At 42.8% G+C, this 26,487-nt stretch overlaps 2 protein-coding genes and 1 long non-coding RNA gene across 9 annotated transcripts; 1 reads left to right on the top strand and 2 right to left on the bottom strand.

Moving 5' to 3' along the window:
* Positions 1-340: 340 nt before the first annotated feature.
* LOC111838365 (CREB-regulated transcription coactivator 2) lies at positions 341-18,408 on the bottom strand. Of its 6 annotated transcripts, none has more exons than XM_023801245.2 (15): positions 18,201-18,408; positions 15,387-15,488; positions 13,383-13,496; positions 12,718-12,779; positions 11,703-11,771; positions 11,237-11,337; positions 10,751-10,777; positions 10,466-10,545; positions 10,063-10,112; positions 9,472-9,704; positions 6,502-6,959; positions 5,019-5,471; positions 4,673-4,753; positions 4,272-4,482; positions 341-4,101 (listed from the first exon to the last, which is right to left on the bottom strand). In XM_023801245.2, exons 1-15 carry the CDS (start codon positions 18,366-18,368, stop codon positions 3,899-3,901), a joined length of 2,412 nt encoding a protein of 803 aa, XP_023657013.1. In that variant the 5' UTR covers positions 18,369-18,408; the 3' UTR covers positions 341-3,898. The 6 variants fall into 6 exon arrangements, with proteins under 6 accessions (XP_023657013.1, XP_023657015.1, XP_023657017.1 ...); XM_023801247.2 differs by having other exon boundaries at positions 4,311-4,482; XM_023801249.2 differs by lacking the exon at positions 10,063-10,112 and having other exon boundaries at positions 9,472-9,682.
* A 154-nt stretch (positions 18,409-18,562) lies between these two features.
* Positions 18,563-20,687, top strand: LOC140592565 (uncharacterized). The gene is made up of 2 exons (XR_011992894.1): positions 18,563-18,731; positions 19,127-20,687. It is a non-coding gene; the product is annotated as an uncharacterized lncRNA (long non-coding RNA).
* On the bottom strand, positions 19,489-23,270 carry LOC111838367 (zinc transporter ZIP1). Of its 2 annotated transcripts, XM_023801253.2 has the most exons (5): positions 22,977-23,270; positions 21,569-21,847; positions 20,977-21,107; positions 20,184-20,296; positions 19,489-20,093 (listed from the first exon to the last, which is right to left on the bottom strand). In XM_023801253.2, exons 2-5 carry the CDS (start codon positions 21,759-21,761, stop codon positions 19,571-19,573), a joined length of 960 nt encoding a protein of 319 aa, XP_023657021.1. In that variant the 5' UTR covers positions 21,762-21,847; positions 22,977-23,270; the 3' UTR covers positions 19,489-19,570. The 2 variants fall into 2 exon arrangements, with proteins under 2 accessions (XP_023657021.1, XP_023657020.1); XM_023801252.2 differs by having other exon boundaries at positions 19,489-20,296; positions 22,977-23,267.
* Between the last annotated feature and the right edge of the window lie 3,217 nt (positions 23,271-26,487).

Genomic DNA, 26,487 nt, shown 5'->3' with positions numbered 1-26,487 from the left:
ACTGACGACTGCCGGCGTGGATGTACGATAGAAATGTCCCCACCCACCAGCCCGACCAAACTGCACTGGGGCAAATACAGTCAAATTAAATAACCTTCGTATAATCAGCAAGCTGGAATATCAAATAAGTAACTGTCCAAGTCACATCCTGGGGTTTAAGAGGATAAATGTTGCTTAAAAATGGCGCCTCGTTTTTATTTATGACACCGAAAAGTCCGAGCAGTGTTTGCAGCTGTTGCGCCCCATTTACAGCTGTCTCAGGAAGGTTTAATGTTTCCATACTTCAAAGTGTGTCCCAGCAACTGAAAGTGGGAAGTTGATCATTAAAAACACACAAGCATTTTTTTTAAATCTCCCTTTTTATTTTCTTGTAAAATTGTGAATATACAGTCTTTAAAAAATGTTTTGTTAGGTTTAAGAAGCACCTAAAGTATAATATTATTTACAACATTGTGTCCCTGGTGATAGCCATAAAAATGTAAATAGCATTTCACTGAAGCAAATATTTTAGGGTTTTTTGTATTTTAACCACCACCACAAAGCAAAAATTAAAAATACACATTAATACATATTAAAACAACTGCAATCAATAGCACTGATAAGAAAAAAAAGAACAAATTTGTATTTATATATGGCCGTTATTTTACACTGTCCCCATTAATCACATTATTTTTTTTTGCTCAACAGCTACCCCTACTGGCAAGAGAACAAAATTGAATGCAACGTTATTGCAGTACAGGGTAACGTGTCAAAAATTGCAGAAAAGTCAAATCCATTCTTGTTTGAATTTTCTCTAGGGAACTTAAAGCATAACCGTCATACGTTACTATTGCATCTATTTAACATGTACAAACTCCCTGATTCACCTTAACTCACACTACACAAATCAATATGGCTTTAACTGTTTTGCTTTAGACTTGTGAGTTCATACCATTACGCATTTCGAATCCATAATTCTATAGTAGTAACCCTGCAATTAAGTTACAGTGCTGAATGACCAAAGCAGCTGTTAAACAGCTGATAGTCTTATAATGGTATAGAATGTAATAAACAAGTAGACAGTTGACATCATGCAGTAACAATTTTGCTTAATATCCAAAGGTATCGTAGTAATATGGCGCCCAAGTCTGTCCGTAATGAAATATTTTCTGAAGCAAATGAAGGACCTGCGAAATGCATACTGATGGATCTTTCCTACATACAGCTTTTCCTCTCACAAAAGGTGTAAATACATTTGTAAATTATGTAGACTTTGGCCAGCTTCCAGCGCTAGACCCTTAAGCATAAATACTTCACACTTTCCTCCCATTTCATAAAAATGGAATAAATCCTTTTCTTTATTGCTGCTTGACCACTGCAGCAGCAAACGGTTTTGCACTGCACCTGGCCACCAATCTCTGCTCCAGTCATTTTCATTCGGTGCACATAAATCTCACAAACAGGCAGGCTGCTGCTGCAGTATGGTAAAAACATACAGATGCATTTTATCAGTAACACAATTTTATCAGTAACAATTTCTATAGGGCAGAGCACTCATGCCAAGTTATTGAGCAAAGATACTTTGGCTATTGCAGGGGACCAAGAGCACTGATTGACCATGCAAGTTAAGACAATCTGGATTGTCATCACCAACTAATGCCTGCGTGTTCTGACTAAACTCACTGGACTAATTCATGCCATTGCCACTACGTATCAAACACACAGGTTCATTCTTAAAGACCACATTACCTACACGGTAGGCACTGTTAAGACTTAAGTGGAGTTAAGACAATTTCTTTAAGCTAAAAAAATAAAACATTGATACAGTCTGGGGATGTGGGGAGAACGTTTGAGAGGAATCACAGTAAAGTGGCACATCAGGGTGACAGCCATGGGGTGTCAATGTCATCTTTCACCACTGCTTACCATGGCACAGACTGTTCATTAAAAAATCCCTCTGAGGCTGAGCTTATTCCCAATGATAAGGGACACCCTTAACACTTACATTAACCCCCCCACCCCCCACAGACAGGCTGCATAGTGCTAGATTACAAAGTTCTTTGAAAAAAAAGTGCTAAGGCATCACACATCACATGAACGTGCATGCACACCACAAAAACGGCCGAAACCCCAGCTTTAAAACAAAAAGACTTTTGCTTTATGGCATGTTGCTTTGGCAGATATCTTTACACTGATCCCCTGTGTTAGGCAATTTTTTTCATTAGTTTTTATATATGTATTTAACTCTTAAAAAAATAAAACTTTATTAGCTCTATTTTGCATTTTAAAATATGCCCTACAATCTAGATTAACCAGGTGACACACCTGCAAGTGAGGGGGGGGGGGGGGATGTAATCACTGTTTAAACCATTTCAAGACCACACCCGAGTTCCCACCTCAACACGCATTTAAAAATATTAGAATTGATTACTTTTGTTAGGTCATTTCATGAGTGAATTTCAGGTATCAGACTATGCTTTTTAAGCACCATTTCACTCACTGCTGACCAGGAAGGGGCACTGCATTTTAAGGTGGTTTCACTAAAATCCAATGACTGGATTCTCACAGAGTAGTGTTTCACAACTAATTCCTCGGAGACCCCCCCAGACAGCCCACATTTTTGCTTCCTCCCAGCTCCCAGCCAATCAAAAACACCAAATACATATAGCAGGTGTATTGAGAGCTATGAGGGAGCAAAAACATGGACTGTCTGGGGGTCTCTGAGGACTGGGTCGAGAAGCACTGCCACAGAGCAGCCTGCACCTTGAGACCCGGCTGACATGTGACCTGGGTATTTGTGGGCAAAAACAAAACACACTGCAGTGAATCCAGCAGAACTCCAGTCCTTCGGGACAGACGGTCAGGCAGCCTGACTGTACAGTAAAAGGCAAGCAGTCAGATGCAGTTATTTTTACAGCCGGAGTTGATTCTGAAAAGCGCCCATAGGCGTCGCACCACATGCAAACGCTCAGAAGTTTGAACTGTGCTTGTACAAGAACCTGTGTAACCAGCCACTGCTCAAACAGGAAAGGTGCTATTAATTTGTCATTCTATATAAGACATATTACAAGAAGTGCATTACAGAACATTAAACATTTTTTTTCCCCAAATGAACAGCAATAACCAAATAAAAGCCTGAGGAATGTGTCATGCTGACCTTTAGAAGTTAAGAAGTGGGGATAGATATTTTGGTCTGTAAAAATATGGAGACACTAATCCTCCTAAACATGGGTAAGCAAGCCCTCCCCTCACACCCCTATCAATACCGAACGCTTTTAAAGTCGCCCCTTTTCATGATCGTTTTAATTCTATATTTCGGTAAAACTGCTAATTATCAAAACTGGCCAACATCTGTTTGTAGTTAGAGGGAATGAAAGTAGGGGGGAAAAAAATGTGGATGAGGGACCCCCCCCCCAAGGCATAAGCAAGTGACATACATAGTACTGGGCTCATCCTCAGGTGTACTTTCATCTACAAAACAAAAATACCCTGAAGATCGTGTAAAGTATTATTCAAAGAATGACTTAATCTACTAATCTGGAATGAAACACGTCAAATAGCAGATTGCCAGGTAAACAGATTGTTAGCAATATAAACAAAAGCGACAATAACATGCTCTGTATTCATGTCTCTTACATTTTTTTTGTAAGTGCATTTCTTAACATGCAGGTCTTACCACAATGCCTAAATGTTCATATTTAATCGTCATAAGAACAAGTGACCATATTTCTTGGACAGGGAAGCGTTGGTCCCATGATTAGATCGTTTCGATCGTTTCCATAGAAATGCCAGATTTCTCGGACGACAACAGAACACCGTTCTCCCAAGCCCATCATGCCCGGCTCCAAGAGACGCTCCCAGCTCACCCAGGTCTTCTTACACCCTTCCAACACCAAACCACCAGCCTCCTTTCTGCAGTCTACTTGAGGCGGTCAGAGCGGAAGGAGTCCTCCACAGAAGGGTCGGGGAGCATGAGGTCTGCGTCCGACAGGATGCCCAAGCCCTCGAATGACATAGGGACTATCCGCAGGGGGTCATCCAGGGAAAAGGAGTCTAACTCAAAGCCTGGAACTCCTGACAGAGCGCTGGTGATCTCTTTAGAAAGGCCAGTTGGAGAGTCACCTGAAAATTCAAACAAGTTAAAATGAGACTTTATTTTTATTACTGCTTTCACAAACAGGTAGTGTCGTTCACCATATTTTAAATCAACTAATTTTTTAATTCACAGTATATGCAACGCTGCAGCCTTTGATTCCACAACAGTCCCAACAAAACCCCTAAACTCAGCGCACCAGTCAGAATGATGTTGGGCACGCTGTGTCGTTCCATACCGCCGTAGCTCTGGCTCTGGTTCTGGCTGTTGAGAAGTTGCTGGTCACCCGAGTCCTGGAAGTCCAGGGACACCTGGTCAAGGTAGGACCCCTCATGAGTTTTGCTTGCCGTGGGTCCTGATCCCAAGCTGTGGTTGAAGGACAAGCTTTCCACCTGAGCCTCCATGTTGAACTGCAAAAAGAAAACACAAAAGCTACTGTGACACAGAAGCAAACGGTAAATAGACTGCAAAATTAGAAATGTAAATGAAGACTACCATGGCAACAGATTCAGCTGACGAGGTTTGAAAGCCTCATCTCCTGCGTTTCTGGCCCGACTGCACGGGTGAATCGAGTACGGCTTGCTGAGCTTTGGGACCTACCTGCTGAGAAAGGGCTTGTCTGGCTGCAAGGTGGAGGTCCAAACAGGGGTCATCAAGAAGAGAGTTTAATAAGGAGGCATCCTACAGATAGGAGGGTAAAAAAAACAAAACTTCAGGAACCTTAAGGACTCATTCAAAGCTCACAAAAGGACGATTGCAAGGGTCTCTGAGTGACAAGGCCCTAAAAAGTCTGGAACACAATTGGATTGGTCTGGGTTGGAAGGCCAATGAGATATGCTGTCATAGGGCCCAAAATCTCTAGCAGCACCTTGCTTTCTGCTCTACAGTGTTGACCCCAGCTGCGGTTCAGAGTGACAGTAACCAGAAGAAGGATGGGGACACTCACGCTGCATGCGCCCATGTCACTGACAAGCTGGTGACTCATCTGTTGGAGATGAGAAAGGCTCTGCTGCGACTGCCCCTGCTGCTCCGAGCCGCTCCGCGTCTGCGCATCCAGCAGGTCCGGCTGCATGTGTTGACAGTTCTGGCCCTGGATGTCCAAGGGATTCTGGCCCTTGGCCTGCGCCTGCATCGGCGCAGCCGGCCTCTGCAGCTGTTGCATCTGTGCGCCAGGAGCATTGTGGGTCTTCTGCGGGTTTGGCAGGTTCTGACTGTGCAGCTGCGTCTGGGCTTGTGCTTGAAGCTGCTGGTGCTGTGGCGCCGGCTGCCCTGCCGGACCGGTCTGGGGTAGAGATTGATGGGGCGCGGGTGGGGCTGTTTGGGCTTGCTGGGCCGGGCTGTAGGAGTAGGGCGGCAGCCGCTGGTCCATGGGAAGCTTGCTGGTGTCGAGCGGGACACCCTGCGGTGACAATCAGGAGTGTCGGTGACATCACCCGAAACGGGGAGAACGCAGACCGCCGCCGGAGGACAAGAAAAGGGAGTGCGTGTCCTGACAAACACTGCCATGCGGTTTGGTCTCTATTCCCGAAAGGACCAGCAAAGGAGAACAGGCGGAGGAAATAAACCAAGCAGCAGAAGGACATTTTAGCCCCGGAGCCAAACTACAAGTGTAACAACGGCCTAGATGTGGTGCCTCGCAGACTCTGAAAACCAGTCAGAATACATGAGATACCACCCCTCAGCTGCACTGTAACCCCCCCCCCCCATTAGCACATTAATGTATTGTTTTGTACATTCACATACATTTTGTACATTCACATACATTGTGCATGTTGCATTATTTGAACATTGTCATAACTATGTATGCATCTATCGAATGTATGAGAGCCACTGACGAGAGACAAATTCCCTGCATGTGTAAATTAGGGCAACAACAACTAACAGTTAACTTTGATGAAACGTAATAAAAATAGTCGACAACAAATTTTGCAAGATCGGTTGCATTTTTGCAGTTTGCGGCATAAATCAGGTATAACACCACCTACCAAACAGTAATGTTGGTGGTATGTAAAGCAATCAGCGAGCTAAATATGACAGATACAGCAGGCTCGACTGTGTAGGGCCGATGTAGGACAAAACATCAAAAATGTGGAATTACTTTAATTTTGCAAAGTCACTAAGCAGGCTGACATGGCGTGCCAATACAACCGTAAAGCCATTTTGCCATTTTAACCAGAGATTCTCAACACTATGTTAATTTTTAATTACGACTGACTATCTTAATGTGTTTTTAAATCAAGCATTTTCTCTTTTTAAACTACGCGTTTTGGCTGACTGGCGGATCGTCTGATCGCGCGATTAAACATGTATAAAATCCTTTTTTGCATCCCTAGTGTGAACATACTTGGCCATAAACCGGATTCTGACTGGGATATCAGTATGATGGCACTGGCCAGGAGCGCTTCCTGGCATTCACCCCCCGGTTTTACCTGTGTTATGGAGGACAGCGTGGGAGATACGGTGGGCGAAAACTGCTTCGAATGGTGCCGGCGGGCATCCGCGCTGCCAGGCAGGATGAGCGGGCTGAGCTGTGCCCGCCTCCGCGGCGACGTGCAGAGCCGCGGCTGCCCTTGGCCAGCCAGAAGCGGGGGGTAGGAGGAAGCGCAGGAGCTGGGCACGCCCACACCGCCCCCGCCGTAACCCAGGTTACCGGCCGACGGCTGCAGGGATTTGCCGCCGAGGGACGAGTTATTGAGGGAGGGCGGCAGCGACGGCGGCGAGCTGAGGGACGACTGCAACGATGGGTTGCTAAGCGACGAATGCAGGGAGGCAGGACTCAGACACGCGGGGAAGGAGTGGCTGCTCAGAGACGATTGGATGTTAGGGTTGCTAAGCGACGACTGGAGGGACTGGGTGTTCAGGGGCCCCTGCATGGATGCTGAGAGACCTGAGCAGAGGAGAGACAAAAACACACAGAGCTCACTGGCAGTTCCCGGGACCCCCCACAACATCACAGAGCCACTTACCGCGCAAGTCAACGTGGGAGTGCCACAAACACTGCAGGCCACTGGAAAGGATTTTTATTTCCAGTCTGAAACTGTACATTTATCCCTACAGAACATAATTATAATAATTATTATAAGAGGGGCAGAGGTAAAATAAGAGTATTTACACAAACACTAATTATGGGCTGCGCTTTAAATGAGTGCAGTGCTCACGTTCAGTGAATACACTTCCCACTGCAATACAACCAACCAAAGGCCAAACTGCTTAATTCATTTTCAATTTAATTCATCCCTATTGCCTTCATTTACTTCAGTCCACGGGTTTCAAGATCTACGCCACATATTTGGGGAAGATCACCAAATAGAAGCGTGGCAGCTAAAAGGGTCCAGCAGTAAGGTGTAAACACTCAGGGACACAACACAATACTTCTGAATTCTCTCAGTATCTTCAACAGCCTAAGCATCCGAAATTGCATCCTTACACAGTAGGTACTGAATTTGGTTAAAAGCCTACTACTTGACTGTTAATGTAGTGCATACTTGTACACATGCAGGAGAGCAGTATGCATGCACTTGGACATACTGCCAAAACCGGATGTTTACCAATGACATAACTTCACCCAGTTAAAAACTCTTAAAAACTTTCAAAGGGGAAAAAACAAGTCAACTTATATAACTGGGCATTGTTTTCTACTTAATTTGTACGGAAACAGAACTTTCTCTGGCATCTTGACAAAAATTTCTGAGTGTGTAATGTTCTTTTATCCGTTTTCAACTCCAGTGGCTTTGTGTGACAGCGTAGATTCCTCGATTTGCACACACTGGAATTTCGCAGAATACAGTGTGTCATCCAGCTACCGTTTACCTAATGCCTCATCCATACTGAGGATTCACACATGTTGCTCTCTATTTCGCCTACTACACAGCAAACAAATACGCCCAAAGTATTTAAAATACTTGCAAAGACACTGGAGTAATTGACATAGAATGCCCTCTATTTTCAAAAGCAGGAATAGGCCAGTAGTTGCCCATTTGTGTTGTGCTGCCCGACACTCCATAGCCCTGTGAAATGGGCACTTTCCTAGGGCTACATCTCATGTACACCAGTCTCTGTAGAAGGGTCAGATCAGGGGTCTATATCACAAACCTGGATAGCAAGATTGTCAGATTTAAGGTTGTCTGGGCTAAATACAAATGAACAAAGAAAGTCCTTAAATCCAACAGGTTCCCTAGCCAACCAGCAAATCTTGTTTGTTAGGTCAAGACACTGACCATACTGAAGGGGAGGGGGAGGGCTCTAAAATTGCAGATATAGTGACCTCCCTTCTTTCAATATTCAACATCAATAACATTATCTCTCATAAACCTACTACCAATCCTTCTAAAAAAAAAAAAATCAATAAAAAAATCAGTTTAATATTACATATATACTTTATGGAACATATAAATAAAAAACGCATTTGCCTTTTAAGCTTTGTAAACAAAAATTAGAGGCCTGATATAACATTAACAAATAACTTAAACGCCTCAATATAAGTAGTTGGTGTTGACTTTTCCCAATCTATACCATCTGGCCGATTTTACCTTGCACGTCTGCACTGCGCATACTGCCATTTTACTGCAAATCATATTGCCTACATTTATAGCAAACCAAGCCAGATAACTTAATGGAATTAAGGTAGTCTGCGATAAATAAGAGAATGAGGATAAAATACAGCTGGGGTATCTTACAAGTGATCGGGTAATCTAGCTTTGTGAAACATGATTACAGACCCCTAGTGTTAATGATTCCGTTGACTTAAAAATCTAAAATCTTTTCTTTCTGTTTTTCTCTGCTCCTCATTTTAAGTGTTCACTCCGGTCGTCGATTTCCAGCTTTTGCATCAGCGGTCAGGGACATATACGACACAAAGAATCTGGCTGATATTCTACGCCAGTGGAGATCGGTCTAGGCTGGCGGGGACCGTTCACAAGCAGCCTGAAAAATGAACCTGAAGTAGTGAAAAGAAACGCTAACGGGATCAGGCTGGGTCATGAAAATGTTGTGAAACGAAGTGATACAGATCAAGCACCATCGTAAAATCTGCCGTGAATTGTAATACTGCGCGTGCAAAGACGTGCGAGGTACAAAAACAAAAAGAAGAGCAGGTGGTATCCATCGGTCCAGAAACGCAATGAGATGACGTCATTAAACGAGCGCCAGCCAAACATTACACGGTAGAGAATGATGTGGAAATAGTGATAGAAACATGACGGTTCTGTATCATCCAGCTATTTTTATACTGATGAATGGAGGGGATTCTAACGATTATGTGAAACATTATCAGTTCAAATAATCATGATCAGGCTTATGTAATAATTGTAACAGTCCTACAAGCAGTTATTTTCTTCTCCCGGATTTTAAGATTTCAACTACTGGTCCTGGCAATAAGGAGAACCCGAGAAACGGTGTACCTTGCAAGTGGAAGGCGTTGCCTGTCGTGATCCCCAGCTGAGTGAGGGTGTTGGCCAGATTGCCGGTGCTGCTGCCCCCACTCAGTGACGTATAGCAAGGCTCATCCGGGTCCAGGGGGGTGGGCAGGGGTGAAGGGAAGTGCAGGCTGGTCAGGTCTGGCAAGGAGCCTCCCGTGTTCAGGCCGGAGGGAATGTGGGAGGCGCAGGACTGCTGATCCGGGGAAGGAAAAACACTGGGAAAACGCAGGGGGAGACAGAGAATCAGGAGAGGCACAGAAGGCAGAGGCAGTGAACCGTGATGGGCAGTGAGTGAGCATGAGAACAAATATAGAGACAAGGGCACCAGTGTACACTGATAATGATAGAATACGAAAATAAAACGGAATCAGGTTATGAGCAGTCCTTAAAAGGTTAGATATGAATATAATTCACTCATAGTTATTATTTTTATGCCATGTGCAAATCCAAATTAGGTACATCTAGTAAATACCTCAAAACAGAACCCAGAATCAGTGTCAAATGATTTTGTTCATCCTAAACCTGCCACAATAAAGAATTACTTCTCATTTCAGAATTCGCATGTTGACTTACTTGATACCAGGAACTTCACAGGATTTGGGTCTTGAGGAAAGCAAATGTAACTGCGGACAGAAGCAGAGATCAAAACGCAAACCCAGAAAAGGCTCCCCGCCAGAAGTGCTTCACATTACATTCATTTACTTAGCATGTCCTTTAATCCAAAGCGCTGTACAAGTGAGGAACGGACAGCAGTGATAACCAGGTTTAAGGGCCTGGCACTGATATGATTACTGACAGCCACAGGACTTGAAGCCGTGACCTTTTAGATATGGGCTCAAATGCCCCAACAACCTATATAAAATAGGCAATGAAGCATTGAAGCAATATTATCGAATTTATGGAGCTACTAAAACACAACACGCAATGTAATTTACAATTACTGCACCATCATGGCTTCAAAAGAACAGAATGGTACCTTCTTGGTGTCCCAAGGCTTCAACAGCTTCCCTTCATCTACCATGTTCTCCTCAATGGGCGGCACAGGAAAGGGGAACACTAGGAGGAGGACAGGATCAAACTGGTGAAAAAGCAAAACGATTTCCAGCCCTGCGCCACTGCAAACCAAGAGAGAGCACTTAAAAGTTAATGAGCTCCAGTCGACAGTGCAGGGCGGTGTTTATCTGAGCATTTACGGCGCTCATAATGACAGTTATTGCCAAGTTCACGACTGTTGTGGTGCGGAAAAAAAAAGAGCACTCACTCTTTCGTCCCTCACTTTCAGTCAAGCCTAGAACAGGGAAACAAAAAGGGGGACACGACCCCCATCAGAAGACCAAAGAACCTTGAAAAAAGGTTCAGATTGTCCAACTCGATGCTAAAGGACAGTGAGAATACACATACTTCAGAGTGGCTGTCCGTTTCCACTGGAGATCAAGAGGACTAAAGGAAACACTAAAAGGATTTTGTCTGAAGAGGCCGCCTGGCAGACAAGCCAACTAAGATCCTAAATGAGATTTATTCAACCAGTTCTTAACAAATAACAGCTCAGAGCTTAATGAAGCAATTCCTCCATGATCCAATCACTTATCCAGGATAAGGTCATGGGGGACTGGCAGCCAATGCCAGCCAGCACAGCCCACAAGGCAGGGAAGCATGCTGGATGGGATGCCAGTCCATCACAACATACACACACACACACACGTATTTTTTATATATATATTAATTAATTAATATTCGTTAAACGTACCGCTGCGCCTGTTCGGGGCAGTCAAGCCGTGTCCAGAACTCAAATTCTCCCCTGTGCTGGGATTCATGACACTGGTGTGCAAAGCAGAGTCTGAGTTTGTTCTGTGGAGAACAGCAGATATGGGGAGAGGAGGTGGAAAAGTTAATGAAGAGGAGAACAGCATGATCATCGAAATGAAACAAAAAGGAGCAAATGTCCTTCATATAAAAAACATTTTCAGAGCGAACATGTCAAAGCAGTTCTTCCTTAGCAGCAGAGCTACACGCTTGGATTACGATGTACATCTTCTGTCTCCAGAAACAGCCAAACATCAAGCACTCTCACTAATCACCCAAGGCTTACGACATAAGCATGACCGAGGTCCTTTAGAATCTTCTGTGTCATTTGCTGGGTGTATCCAAAATGCAGGAAGACGGAGGGGACCGTAAGAAAGCCTTTGCAAAGGATAAAGGATGCTTAAATTCACCTGTTAAGGGCTGTGGTTGGGAGTTGGAACAACTGGCTTTTGTCCAGGGTGAAGTTGCTTGACCAGTTCCTTCATTATTGACAGAAAAATTACCATTAATTCCAAATTGAAAGATCTGATGGGAGCCAAAAAAAAAAAAAGACTGGGAGCAGAAATAGATAGCAGAAGAAAAGGATAGAGAGGAAGTGCCCAAAAGCACAACCCAAAGCTGATAGTCTTCTTAGCTTTGCCTCATATTATTGTTGTTAATGTGCCAAGCTGGGGAAAGAGGAATGCCAGGACCAAAATCCAAAATCAAGGTTTCCGCCATTTGTTTCTGCATTGAATGATGCAGTGAAGCCCAACTTCTCTTTCTGTATGAAGTTCTGGGCAACAGCCACCAGTTAACATCAGCAAAAAGTATGGTAATCTTGCTAAGTGCCGCAGGTAGGATTAGTACAAGAGAACCAGAATGTCAGTGAGATGCCAGAATGCAGATCTGTAGTAATACACCAGCTCAATGGTCTGCCTTACTTTCAAAAAACGGAGGCTCTTAATCCAAAGTCATTTTGCAGACCGTAGTCAGACATTTGGATTTAAATATTTTAATAGCAATCCTAATGACTAAGTATTAAACTCGTCATCAAAAACAGAAAACAAGAACCACAAAAGGGAGTTTAAAAAAAAAAAAAGTGTGACGTTTGCTCTTTGGGTAAGTGCTAACTAATAAAATAATCATCAAAAAGTAGCTGCTTGAAGGTCCTTTATTCCAAAAGGTAATTTCAGCGAAGATCAGTGAAGATGCAATGCAACAGAAAGAAAATAATAATAATTTTAAAAAACCTAAAAGGAATCAGCTATATAAAATAAATAATAAAAAGAGGGATAAAATAAAAACATCTGCCTTGTATTAATCTAATGATTATGAGTCATTAAAAGGCAAAGCTCAGAGAGGCACATAAGCTGCAGTTAGAGGCGGGCTGTCGAGCCGAATGCAGGCCTGCGTGGGGCTGCACATGTGCCTGGTGGCCATTACCTTCTCCAGCTGGGGTCTGGGGGCGGAGATAAATATGGCGAGTTGTACTGGGAGCTGTCAGTCTGAGGCACTAGTTAAGGCAGAGTTCACAACACACGCTGAACACAGCAGCCTCACTCCCAGAAATTCCATCTAAACTCGACTACAAAGCATAACATGAATCCAGCCCCAAGCAATCTTCACCTTTAGTTACATTTAACATTTGCAGAGTTTAAGCATTACATAAAGCATAAACACAAACACAGCAATATCTGCGCTTATAAAGTTGCAAATTTCCTAATGTGGCAAAGATTTATACTATAACTAGAAGTCGGCAAATCAGAAGTATTCACATTTCCGGCTCGGTTTTCCCTGAATAGTTACACAATGACAATTTCTAACAAAGCACTAGACAGCGACAATGTGAATCTAGAGCAAAAAATCCAATGCTGGGACCTAAACGAATCGCCCTCAAGGTTCAGTGAGCTGGTAAAATAATACAAAGTGAACGGTGAATTAAATCCCTGCATACAGAAGCACGCGCCAAATCTACCTGACCTATATGCAACTTTGGCAGTTTAGGGTTGGACACATGTTTGGTTTCAGCCTTTTAGGGAGAATAGGAAACACTTCACAGTGACTGACAGCAGGGGGCGCGTCATGCAACGTCACGATAGCGAGGATACTTGTCTCCTGTAGGGGCGGACCGGGGAGATGAACCTCCTGTCCCTCTGTACACGCTCCACCAGGCCGTGATGTCGCGTGGAGCGAATGGAGTCCAGGTTGGAATGGAACGAACCCTGAGACATAACAAAAATCAGAGAAACGCCTTAGACAAATGACATACCTGTGTCAAAATGGCAAGATACCATATGTGGTTACATTTAAAAAAAAAAAAAAAAAAAGAGATGCAATGTACATAAAAGTATACATTTAGTATTTAAATACATACTTCCATCTTAAATCTAAAAGTACAACGAAAGTCTACCTGAAAACTTTTTGGAGTTATGACTGAAAAATAACTCAAAATGTATGCACTTTATAATACTACAAATATATATACAGTATATCACTTTGTTTCCCTTTATAAGTCGAACCTATACAAGTTCAATACTTGGCCCAATAGCAAACAAAAAACTTAAAACTACTTTACTGTAATTTAAGAAGCAGACTAACTTATGCCATTAAACCCAGGCCAACAAGGTCCGATGGATAAAATCTTTGTTTATTAGGGATTTCAAGGAGGCTGCTGATGAAGACGTGGAGAATTTCATTTATAGGCCACAGGACTGTGTTTAAGGACAAAGCGCCACATAGACCTACCACTGGGCACAATGTATCCACGGTTGCTAAATAAAGGCTTGCTGCCAAAAGTATTTTGTTGATTATTCACTCAAGTACAAACCAATTCTCTTATCTAAACAATTTGGGCATGTAGAATTTATATACTGTAGGTAAAAAAAAACTGCTAGACTACTGCCTTAAACCATAAGAAAAAAAGAAACTGCTAAAGATGCAGAATTCGCATAAAGTCAATCGAAAATGGAAACAAAGACAATGAAATGTTACTAAAATGCCAGTTTCTGTTAGTCTACACAACCGCGTACACACAGCCTGGAATAATATTAATCCTTTCTTAGCATACTTGCCCATTTGTGGGGAGCACTGCTTACAGATACCTGCCACCCAGTAACTCATTAGGATTGAAGTCGACACTTTCACTGGTGCACGCAGGGAGACTCACTTCCTGATTTTTAACCCATTCCAGTGGCTTTTTCTGTCCTATTGAAAAACGTATCGTTTCTCTAAACTCAGCACCTAAACGGAGGTCAAAATGACATCCCTCAATAGGGTCATCCTTGGCTGGATAATGGAGAGACAGTAGAATCTAGGAAGGTGTAATGTACCCTCGGTCTTAGGAGACAGAACCCATTGCGATCTTTTAGTAGTGATACAATTACGACTGACAGCATTAAAATCCCATGGTCGGCAGTATAGTCGCATCACCTCATGGGGCTTGAAGGCTCTTAACCCAGACAAATGCTCCAAGGACTCCAGATAAATTGCACACCTCGCACTTTGATCCCAAGCTTTGTTTACGCTTGTATAAGTGTATCTCTCAAATCAGAGCAAGATGGGATATGCGAAGACTAAAGAATGTCCATGCACTCATACCTATACTTGCACGAATGGAAAATAATCACTTTAATTTCAAACCTTCTTGCCAAGATATTGTTTACACACATTTGTATGGCTTGAAAAGTACTTTCGTACACCTAAATAATACAAGCCATTGCAAAAGCAGGATAAGAGCAGATCTGCATTCTTACAGTAGCCGTACACATCCTTATAGTACCCCCTAGGCAGGAACCTGCAGTGCCGGGACCATAAACTCACACAGATGCTCTCGGCAAGGTCAAAAGGGTCAGAGTCAAATAACGAAGGTAAACAGCGCAGAATGGGAAACAACTGCGCACTAGGGGATGCAAGTCTTGATACACATTAGCGAAACATTAGGTAAAGAAAATCAATATATAACAATCATCCGTTACAATTTAAATACTGCAATGTATTTACATATTTAATAACATGTATATTTTATATTCATTCTTGTGACATGGACAGTGTCAAAGACTTAACTAGAAAAGTAAATATCCACATACATCACAGAGCGGGTGCTTCAGCCTTACCTGGAAATCAGGAGGATTTCTCCCAATCTGGTTGACATTTGGCAGTGAACCCCCATAATACGGACCCTGTGTCCGTGCCAAGCGCACTTTCTGGGCTTGAATCTGGCAGGAAAACAAACACCAAATCACTTCACAGCTGGTCTCCCCCCATGTCATTTAGCAGGACAGAAGCTAGATAAAGTCTTAATCCAATTCCCGTTAGATGTCAGACTTCTCAATCTCACTCTTTGGCGCCCACTGTGAGTGCTGGAGTTTGTTCCAGTCGAGCCCTTTAATTTGAAGTACAGCTTGCTCAGATCAAACAAAACAGAGTAACTGAAATCTGAATAAACTGAATTTACTGTGAATTGAGGACTAACAATAATCTTGGTTTATCTGCATTGAGTAAATAAGCAAGTACAGATTTGATATATCCTGCATTGTTTCATAAATGAAAATTTAGTAGGGGTAGATAAACAATAAATAATGAGTGATGAACACTGTGGAAATACATTATGACAGATTATCTTGGGCCAATCCACAATATGTGATAACAAGGATTAGTAAAAACTTGACAGCTCAGTGGTATTTGGACAAAAATTGCATGAAATGTAAAAGTTTGGGAAGAGAAAAAATGCTGAAATTTAAATTAAGCAAGTCGGATAAAAAAAATATCTGTTGACATGACATTACTGAAATACTTCTGGACTGTATGCAAATTATATGTCACTCTAAAATCACAACTATTAGGCTGCATATGCACAAAATAAATAAAATCAACCCCCTAGGGAAAAACGATTACATTTAGACACAGAAGCCTACTGTAAATTATATACAACAGATTTTTCTATGAAATGCATGCAAGCATTCTATGCAAAGCAGAGACACTACTGAGTTCTAAATATACATACAACTTAGGCCTGACTGATGATACAAAAGTAACTGAGATAAGCAAGGAGTTCTCCTTTCTTAATGGAACAATTGTTTATCGAAACGCTCTACCTTGAAAAGCAAATGGATACAGGTGAATTACCTTTGGCTACGAAAAAATTTTGCCTAACAAATGACATGCATCATCATCATCCACAGATGCTTAATTGCTGGGGTATCAGGTAAAGTATAACGTGTAGAAAAAAACTCGATAATGAGCTTGTTGTTATACCATGCGGGGAATTTTGAAAATATAACAAAAAAAAATAAATCACCGTTCGGGGTTTTTCCAAACACAGCCTTTCAACAAGTGACTTCACAGGCAATAGGCACGTAATTACCTACTTAAATTCCAGCTTCACAAATCCGGAACACAATTATTTTTACTATACGTAAAACATTATGCTTTTCCTTACTGATGAAATTTCAGATATCGGTTCCTAGTTTCCACCGGACATACTCCAAGCCAGAGATACAACCTTAACATTTGATAAATACCGCATCTGCGACGCATTCATCCCAATAGTTCTGACATCCGTCAGCCAATACAAAAGTCATTTCCTCTACTCTTTCTTGAATTTTAAGACAGGCTTCATACAACGACACACTGCCCATACCCAGTGAACCTTATATTTATTCTACCCACCGCAACCCACTTAAAAGACCCATAACCCACAATGAAAGGAGCAGTAGGACTGGCAGCCAAACGGACGTGCAGAAAATAGAGCCTACAAGTAATACGGTGAATGCAAGCATGCATTGGGGAAGAGTGATTGAGAACTACGGTCCTGCTCCGGCCGCTGCGATTTACTGCGATTGATGCAAATGCAGTCTTCAAACTACGGCATCATTTCCATGCACATTTTTTTAATAGTCTAATGAAGCCAGCAGTTCTGCTTGCAAAAGCAATCACTGTAGCCGAGTGCTCATGGGCGGCCCGTCGCCACTACACTGTGGCCAGTGCATCTCTTTCCAAAACCGCAGAGCTTCCACTGAGTTAAGCGACGAACGGCTGCAAGTTGTCACTCTCATCAGATGTGTCACTTTTTCGGCAGTTCGGCCACCGTGAGCGTTGGGTACGGCGACTGGAGGGCGCTACCCTTCGATTGCCCGCAGCATCAAACGTAAATACGAGCACGCCAAGAAGGCAAATACACCGAGAAAATACGCTTAACTCAACCGCACACCTTAGACGGCCAGTCTATTCAACGGGTTATAAACGGCGCGAGCGCGCTGCCACCTCCGCCAAGCTAACGCGGCTAACGCGCTAGCCGACTTTACAAGGCGTCCGTCAGAAGTTTCCGTCGGCGACGTTCAAGCCGACGGGCCGCGACTGTCGGCACATTTAGCGACGCTAACCGCCCAAAGGAGGCGAGACGCCGAGCGGCCAGCAGTAATCTACCGGGTTACGCATCGCCTGCTCGACTTTAAAAGGCGACTCGACGAAAAGAGGCGAGTGCGCTAGCAGACGGACGGCAGCGTAGAGGGCTGCAGCTCGCCGGGACTAAAGTTAATTACCGAGCCGGCTTAGTCCCGCTAGTCAGCGAAGTGGCGTCGTGACATTCCGGATGTGTCACTTTGCCGTCACTGACACGGTTTAACTACGGTGTTTACCTCAGGAATCTCTTTTAAAAACGAATTCAAACTTGTGTAACAGCGACTCAAGCGCGCCGCCTGTACAGTACCAACTAAACCCAAACTAGCCACTAAGTCGTTTCAGTAAGCATCCTCCACCGAGCGCCTATCTGCTAACCAGCCTCCTCTCACCAGTACAAGTCGCATTAACTGGCAAGTTGGCGAGGCGCAGCTCTCCTTACTTTTAAGCCCGTCCGTACCTCTGCGGGCATCTACCCAGAAAGGCCTGTGTATACTCGGAGTCTCCCCACACCTCCCTGCTCCTCTTACCCGTGTGGAGGTGATGTCCATCATGACCTCCTGAAAGGCGGCCGTCTCCTCGGCTTGCCGCTGGGTGTGCAGGGCTATCTTTTCACTAAACTTCCTGGGGTTCGAGGCCCCAGAGCCAGCACCTGGCCCGGGTCCGCAACCGCCTGCACCCGTACCCGCCGCAGACATCTTTTACTTAAGTGAACTGATCTGACTTGGTGGGAGGAAGGCAGACGGGGAGGGGCAAGAGGGCAGCGGAGAGGGAGGGGGGACGGGCGAGGGAGGAAGGGGGGGGGGGCATTCTGGACTGCTGCCCAAGTCGAAATGTGGGACGTGTAGTTTTCACATGACACAAGCTGTAGTTTGTGCAGTCAAAGGTCAGCTGTTGCGTTAAACTACAAGTCCCATTAACCTCTGCGGACTGCTGACTTGTGACGCGTGAACAAGTAACACGATCCCTTCCCCTTTAGTTGTAAACACAACGTTGATCGCCGAACGAGTTAAGCCGTGTATGCATAACTGCACGATTCATAATTCAAAAATACAGAAGGGGTATTTCGGATGCCTGAATGTGTTGAATTTCGTATGTTGTATTTCGGCTTTATTGCCAAAAGCTTTAATATTAATTAACACCGTAATACGGAAATGAATCAATATTCATACTCGCTACAGTAATGTATGGAAGTACAAATACAAATTGCCACACTTTAGGAGTACACTACGTAAACATGGATTATAAAACTTTATGAAAAGTTCAGTTTAAAGTAGTTCCCTGTTAAACTAACTTTATGCTCTTGCTTTGCTACAATGAGCCTCTGGACGCATGTTATTTTATATCACTATTACTACTTTTTATGTTTTTTATTCTAAAGAAAAATGTAATTTGGGGAAAATGTATTTGTTTGATCCACTTTTCTAACTTGAAAATAATCCATTTTTCATTACAGGGTAGTGGTGAGCAAGTAAGACACCGGATGTCACCCCATTCCAGGGCAGAAACAGACATATATGGCACATTAGGAACACAAATTCACCTACCAAAGCCAACCTGGAGTTGTATGTCTATAGTCCTACATACTGAGCCATCCTAGATGGATAACTATTTTCTAGAAATAGAATGAAAATACTGAATGCTACAAATACTTAAATTGCAGTTGATTAACCTTTTTGTTTTTGATATACATTTCAACAAGGTGCTTTTTATGCAGCAAAGCAAGGAGATTCTAAACTTACAGATATATTAAATGCAATATTTGTCATGGTATGTGATGATATTATTTTCCTTTAAAGAAGTTCCGTGGACATAATGCCATGTTCTTATACAGAAATTTATTTGTTATGACACAGTTTTCTCTTTAAAAAACAAAGGATAAGACAGTTTTGGTAAGGCACTATATCTTTATGAACATGAAGCCAGTGACCACTGCAAAACCAGTGAGAAGCAGAGCCAGTTTGGGTATGCGGCCCTGTGAGGAGCCCAGCTCGTGAGGCAAGATCTCCATGAATGTGATGTATATAAAGGTGCCGGCAGCCAAACCCTCTAAGGTGGAACGTGCAAGCTGGTGTTGAGGGGTGGACTGGGTCTCAGTGAGAGCAATGCCCAGTCCGATACCCAGTGGCGACATTACAGAGAACAACAACAGACAGCCGGCAACTGCTGCCTGCCGAAGCTGACCCTGGGTGAGTTTGAGTGCCAGGCTAAAGGAGATGACACTCTTGTGAAGCAACAAAGCCAAACAGATTTCCAGAATCTGCTGCTTATCCTGTTGAAGTCCGACTGCCAGCCCCTCGAACACAGAATGCAGGGAAAGCGAGAACACCAGGATGAAAGAACGGATGGCCGAGTGAGAGTTGAAATCGACGTGGAGGTGGACTCCTTCCCCGCTAGGATGTCTTATTCTGTCTGGTTCTTCCCTGGCATGAGCAAAGGGAGAATGCAGGTGATTCCGGCCCATGCCATTTTTGTCGTGTGATTGGATACTTGGATCTACCAATAAGGCTTGCCTCTCTCCTGTGAAGCCACCTGATTTGTCCCTCAAGACCAGGACAATTTGTTCCATCACCAGAACCAGGAAAAAGCCCATGGCCAGGATGAATTCAGGTAGCGGGAACTGCAACTGGGTGAACAGAATTCCAGTGTGAGAAGAACACAGAACTATCTAACATTCAACAGTATCCGGCACATACTGAACCGGTAACATTTCCAACATATGAAGTGAGACAAGCAAGCCTTGTTCTTCAAACAATCATTACAGTGCAAACTACTGCATGTTAATTTGGAAACTAACCAAATTTAGCTGATTTTGTCAGCAAGCCAAAGGAACTGCATAATTTCCCACATCACAAGATTTGAAAGTTTAGCAAATAGATACAAAAAAATTGCATATATACAGGCAGTCACTGGGTTAAGAATGTCTGACTTACAGACAATTCATACTTACGAACAAAATGCCCTAAAGCCTATTATATTAAAAATCTCGGTTAAATAAAATGATTAGTAATAAGGAATGCATGCATTACTTTGTGATACTCGAGAAAACACCGCGTGGCTTCGGGAGTTTGTCAGCTCAGCATACAGTACAGTACCATATGTAGTTTAATTATTTCGGTATAATATTCTTTTTCTTATGTACTGCACTATTATTTTTCCAACTTGCCTAAAAATTCGTCTTGAAGACCGATTTAGGAAACAGAACTCGTTCTAAACCCTGGGGACTGCCTGTGTGTGTGTGTGTGTGAGAGAGAGAGAGAGAGAGAGCGAGAGAGAACAAGACTGTGCTTCTGCCCAACTCCTTACTGTGATCCCAAGGTTGCTAAAGGCATTGTTGATCTCCACCAGGTAATCAGGCACCAGGTCCAGCAGGCAGGTTGCCAGGAAGACGCCACCCGCAAAGCAGCTCACCAAACCTAGCACCTTGCGGCGTGCCTCTGAGCAGTAAATCACACCGTTTTGTCAGATAAATTAATTCAAACATGCTGCACCTTTTGTGTACAATGACAAGAGACATTCTGTCCTCTTCCAATGCAAATAAACAGACGTTAGATGTTACATGAATTAACGTTATATGTGCGCAGCAGGCCGAAAATTCATACCCTTAGCAGTTTCAAGAAACTGAAAAGTTGTTTTGCACTTTGAGTATAACTACAATATGTCTGCATGAGTGTGACTGCTGATTGGCTCACATATTCTATAGCGCTAACTATAAAATGGAAAGAAAATCAGAAGACTCATTATTCCAAAAAGGAAACAATGTTTTGCAGAAAAACATATATACGCTTATTCACGTCTGGTATAGCTTCTGCACCCCTGTGTTCCCACATACGGCAAATGGGTATGGAAAATGGGTGGATGATGATTAATGCCGATCGTCTACGTGTTGCAGACTTACCTGGGTCTGCGTTACACATCCCTCTCCCTCTGATGATGCACAAGGCAGAGCAGCCACTTACAAGTGTCACGAATAGTAGCACAAAGAGTGACACCAGTTTAATTCCTAGCCCAGACCTCGTGCCCAGGGCGGTATCCATTCCGGACTCGAAAGCTGTGGAGCTTTTTTGTGATTCGGCATGCATCCATGTCATTTTTACCAGAAATTCGTATCTCACCCTCTTGTCAGAATGAGGCACCCTGCCAAAGATGTCCTTTGGTAATCAAACGTCAACACTTCCTGGAACAAAAAAAAAAAAAAACTGAATACTACATTTTATGTTTTCTTTAACATCTTTGTTTTGAAAAGTGCCACGGCATACGAAAAAAAAACTAAATCAACGATGAAAAAACACATTCCTGTATTTCCATTTTCTTATATTAATGAGAAGAACATAAGTAAAATAGACAAATATAACACGATGTACAGACAATGGGTTGGTTTTAAGAAGAGGCAGAAAAAATATATAAGTTCTATATTTCAGGTAACAACATTATTTACATTTATTAAGTTTAGATTAACGACAAATCGGGGCTTGGCATTTATCACTTTACCGCAAATGAGTTAAGTACTAATTTATGAGCATTAAATTGTACTATGCAAAACACGGACCACGTACGTCTTCAAACATGCGGCAACACACATTATTGTAATTCAATGATCGTAATCAAGATCTTCCCTATCGCAGAATATAAACACGTAAATCCATAGTTTATGGCACAACCGCAATAGCTACGCTGAAGTTACAGGCTGACATATGCGATTGATAATTATTAAAATTATTAAAATAACGTTGCCTCCCATACGACAAACTCAGGAGCCCATGTCCTAAAAGGGATGTATCTGATAAACGGTTAAGTTGTGGTAAAGCATAGAAAAGTGAATTATATTTAACCGAAATCTATATTAAACGATTTAACACAGTTACAAATTTATATATTGTCCACGTGTATGTTCTTATACAGTTGTTCAAGTTCGATCTCGAATTCTGAATCGCATCCAACTTCTGACTATAACTTCTCGGAACATTGACGCAAAGGGTATTTCCTTCCCGTTACTACTCAAACAAGGGTGGGTATAATCCGGAAGATTATGCTCATATTTATTTGCTATTTTATTAAGTCGATTCCATTTCACATGAAAAGTTCAATAAGATACAGATAATAATATAAATATTTACTCAGTAAGCAGTTGTCTGTAAATCAACAATATGCCATTACGCGAACATATATAAACAACGTTCTACTCAAAACAACGAAAAAAAGGTCTAAAGGAATATATTGTTTAAAGTATTTAGAGGGAAATCATTACCAAAACCAAGTTAAAAGTTTTCATAGCATTCCATGTTATGGTTAGTGGGTTGAATTACCGTGTTTGTCTTCGTCCATCGAGGCACTGCGGTGATGGACCGAAAGGGCTGAGCTGACGGTTCCAACAGTGTTTCTCAATTTATGAATGCGGACGCGGCTATTCCCACAAAGAACGAGCCCTCTGCCTCCCGCAAGCGCTCCAAGCTGCGAAGGAGTTCGCGGAATCCGCCGCGCCTCGAGTGCCAGACTCAATCATAATGCATCTCTGCAAACTCGTCACCCGATTGGCGCAAAATTCCAAAATTGTAGGAGGGTTTGTAACGTGACACAAACTTCATACAATCCACCATTTTGGATTGTAAGTATTTATTATTAGCAAGTTTGCTTTATGTATGCGCTAAAATGTGCAGAGCGGAATTCCAAAGATACACACAGATAGCAAAACTACTTATATATTACTTTCCTTAGTCCGGGAAAAAATGGCATTTGACATGTTTTGTATTCATTCTTTGATAATGACGAGCACCAGTATGGAAAAAGCGTAACAGTTCATCAGTTATCTAGCTCTGGGATCCCCAGATTAACTTCCGTCCAGTGGTTGCTGAAGAAGCACATTGATATCAAGCCAAACACTAAGGGTGCACACAGGTTTGTTGGGAGTATAACATGATGCACAACTGTGGGCAACTGGTCCATGGAGGAGATTACCAGCCCATTGACAGGCCTAGTGTCTGTCAATCATGATGATGTTATACAACAACCAAACCACTTTACTACTGTACTGCCTCTGTCAACCCCTTCACCATTGTGGCTACATTGCTACAGCTCCGTCCATTACTTTCTGCGAATTACAGTAACTGTTTTCAGTCAAAACGTATTCTTCAGGTTTGTTCACATCTAGAATTATTTCTACAGAACCTCTTCACAGACACAATTTAAAATTGATAAAAATGATAAATGCAAAGAATAACTGAACAAAACTAAAATTATACTCGTCAGTTGCCTTGAAAGCAAGAAACATAAGGCCAGTAATTTTGCTTAAAGACAATTAATAGAAAAGTGCATCCAACCCAATAGATGGCTTCAAATTTCCTGCAAGAATGTTTTATTGTAGTCTGGTTCTTTTTCTTATTTTAATAGTAGCAGCAACTATATTATTCCATCTAATCATTTATTGGCAGTGGCACCTTAATGGTTAGGGAAGCGCACTTGTAATTTAAAGGCACCACTGAGTTACCCTGCATGAGCAAGGTACCGCCCCCAAGCACTGCACCCCGGGCGCTGAATTAGCTGCCCCCTGCTATGTCACGATGTCACATAAAAGTTAAATGCAGGACACATTTCGTTGTTGTGTGCTGTGGTGTGTCAACAATGACCACTGATCACTAAATTCTGTAAGTGTTAATCCAATATCCAGTGTCATGCTACATCTAGAGACTAGCTCAGGAAGCACACGTCACACAAGAGGGAATTTCCTATATGCTGTAGTCTGACAAGATACACACAGTCAAACACTAAGCACAATATAGAAAGAACAATCCAACTAAACGACATGTCCTAGTGGCAGAGATATGTATTGTGACATATAGGCCTACCAGGTAATTTATCCATGAGTTCATAAGACAAACACAGAATTACTCCCGGGATCAATAAAGTTTGTCTTATTCTTTAAAAGGTGTTTTTCATTAGAACGTACTGATATTTGTAAAAGCCAAATTACTCGGCAATCGTAAGGGTTATATGATTAGCAATGTAAACCTGCCCTTCCAATAATTAAATTTGCGCAATTTATAAATGTCATGCATTATGTTACAAATACATGCATTGCAATATATATACACTAAAGGATTATTAGGAACACCTGTTCAATTTCTCATTAATGCAATTATCTAATCAACCAATCACATGGCAGTTGCTTCAATCCTGGTCCTGGTCAAGACAATCTCCTGAACTCCAAACTGAATGTCAGAATGGGAAAGAAAGGTGATTTAAGCAATTTTGAGCGTGGCATGGTTGTTGGTGCCAGATGGGCCGGTCTGAGTATTTCACAATCTGCTCAGTTACTGGGATTTTCATGCACAACCATTTCTAGGGTTTACAAAGAATGGTGTGCAAAGGGAAAAACATCCAGTATGCGGCAGTCCTGTGGGCGAAAATGCCTTGTTGATACTAGAGGTCAGAGGAGAATGGGCCGACTGATTCAAGCTGATAGAAGAGCAACTTTGACTGAAATAACCACTCGTTACAACCGAGGTATGCAGCAAAGCGTTTGTGAAGCCACAACACGCACAACCTTGAGGCGGATGGGCTACAACAGCAGAAGACCCCACCGGGTACCACTCATCTCCACTACAAAAAGGAAAAAGAGGCTACAATTTGCACGAGCTCACCAAAATTGGACAGTTGAAGACTGGAAAAATGTTGCCCGGTCTGATGAGTCTCGATTTCTGTTGAGACATTCAAATGGTAGAGTCAGAATTTGGCGTAAACAGAATGAGAACATGGATCCATCATGCCTTGTTACCACTGTGCAGGCTGGTGGTGGTGGTGTAATGGTGTGGGGGATGTTTTCTTGGCACACTTTAGGCCCCTTAGTGCCAGTTGGGCATCGTTTAAATGCCACGGCCTACCTGAGCATTGTTTCTGACCATGTCCATCCCTTTATGACCACCATGTACCCATCCTCTGATGGCTACTTCCAGCAGGATAATGCACCATGTCACAAAGCTCGAATCATTTCAAATTGGTTTCTTGAACATGACAATGAGTTCACTGTACTACAATGGCCCCCACAGTCACCAGATCTCAACCCAATAGAGCATCTTTCGGATGTGGTGGAACGGGAGCTTCGTGCCCTGGATGTGCATCCCACAAATCTCCATCAACTGCAAGATGCTATCCTATCAATATGGGCCAACATTTCTAAAGAATGCTTTCAGCACCTTGTTGAATCAATGCCACGTAGAATTAAGGCTGTTCTGAAGGCGAAAGGGGGTCAAACACCGTATTAGTATGGTGTTCCTAATAATCCTTTAGGTGAGTGTATAATAGGTGCAAGCAATTTCAACAGGCAACGACTCGCTTCTTTTTACACAGCGTCCACGACGATAAAGACGGAAGCATCACTAGGTCGGAAAGGTTCAGATATCGTGCACTTCTGTGTGCTGCGCTGAACAGCGCATAAAATGAAATCAACAATATGCGTGCAGGGGGAGACGCATTTAATGACAAGGAAGTCGTTATTTATTTGACGTTGCGGGGGAGGAACTTTACTTGTTACGTGGATCTAGGTAATGTTTATAAAAATTAAGGATTTATGACAAATTTTTCAGTAATCAGTGTCCTCGGTATGCTCGGAATTTTAGACAGACCTAGCACGCAATCAGGAACTTTTTCTGCTTACTGCTGTGCTCCTCTTTAGAGCCCGTGCGTCATTATAGCGGAAATACCGTCTTCCTCTAGCAATGGGAGTCTAATGACAACTACGTACATCCCCGTCGCTGCAAAAGCTCAATCTAAACTGGTAGCTCCCAGTCAAACTGCTAACTACTGACGACCAATGTCTGCTGG

Source organism: Paramormyrops kingsleyae, chromosome 9 (genome assembly GCF_048594095.1).
Source record: "Paramormyrops kingsleyae isolate MSU_618 chromosome 9, PKINGS_0.4, whole genome shotgun sequence".
NCBI classification, from domain to species: domain Eukaryota; kingdom Metazoa; phylum Chordata; class Actinopteri; order Osteoglossiformes; family Mormyridae; genus Paramormyrops; species Paramormyrops kingsleyae.
The sequence above is the reverse complement of the archived record's forward strand: the minus strand, read 5'-3'. Positions and strand labels throughout refer to the sequence as shown.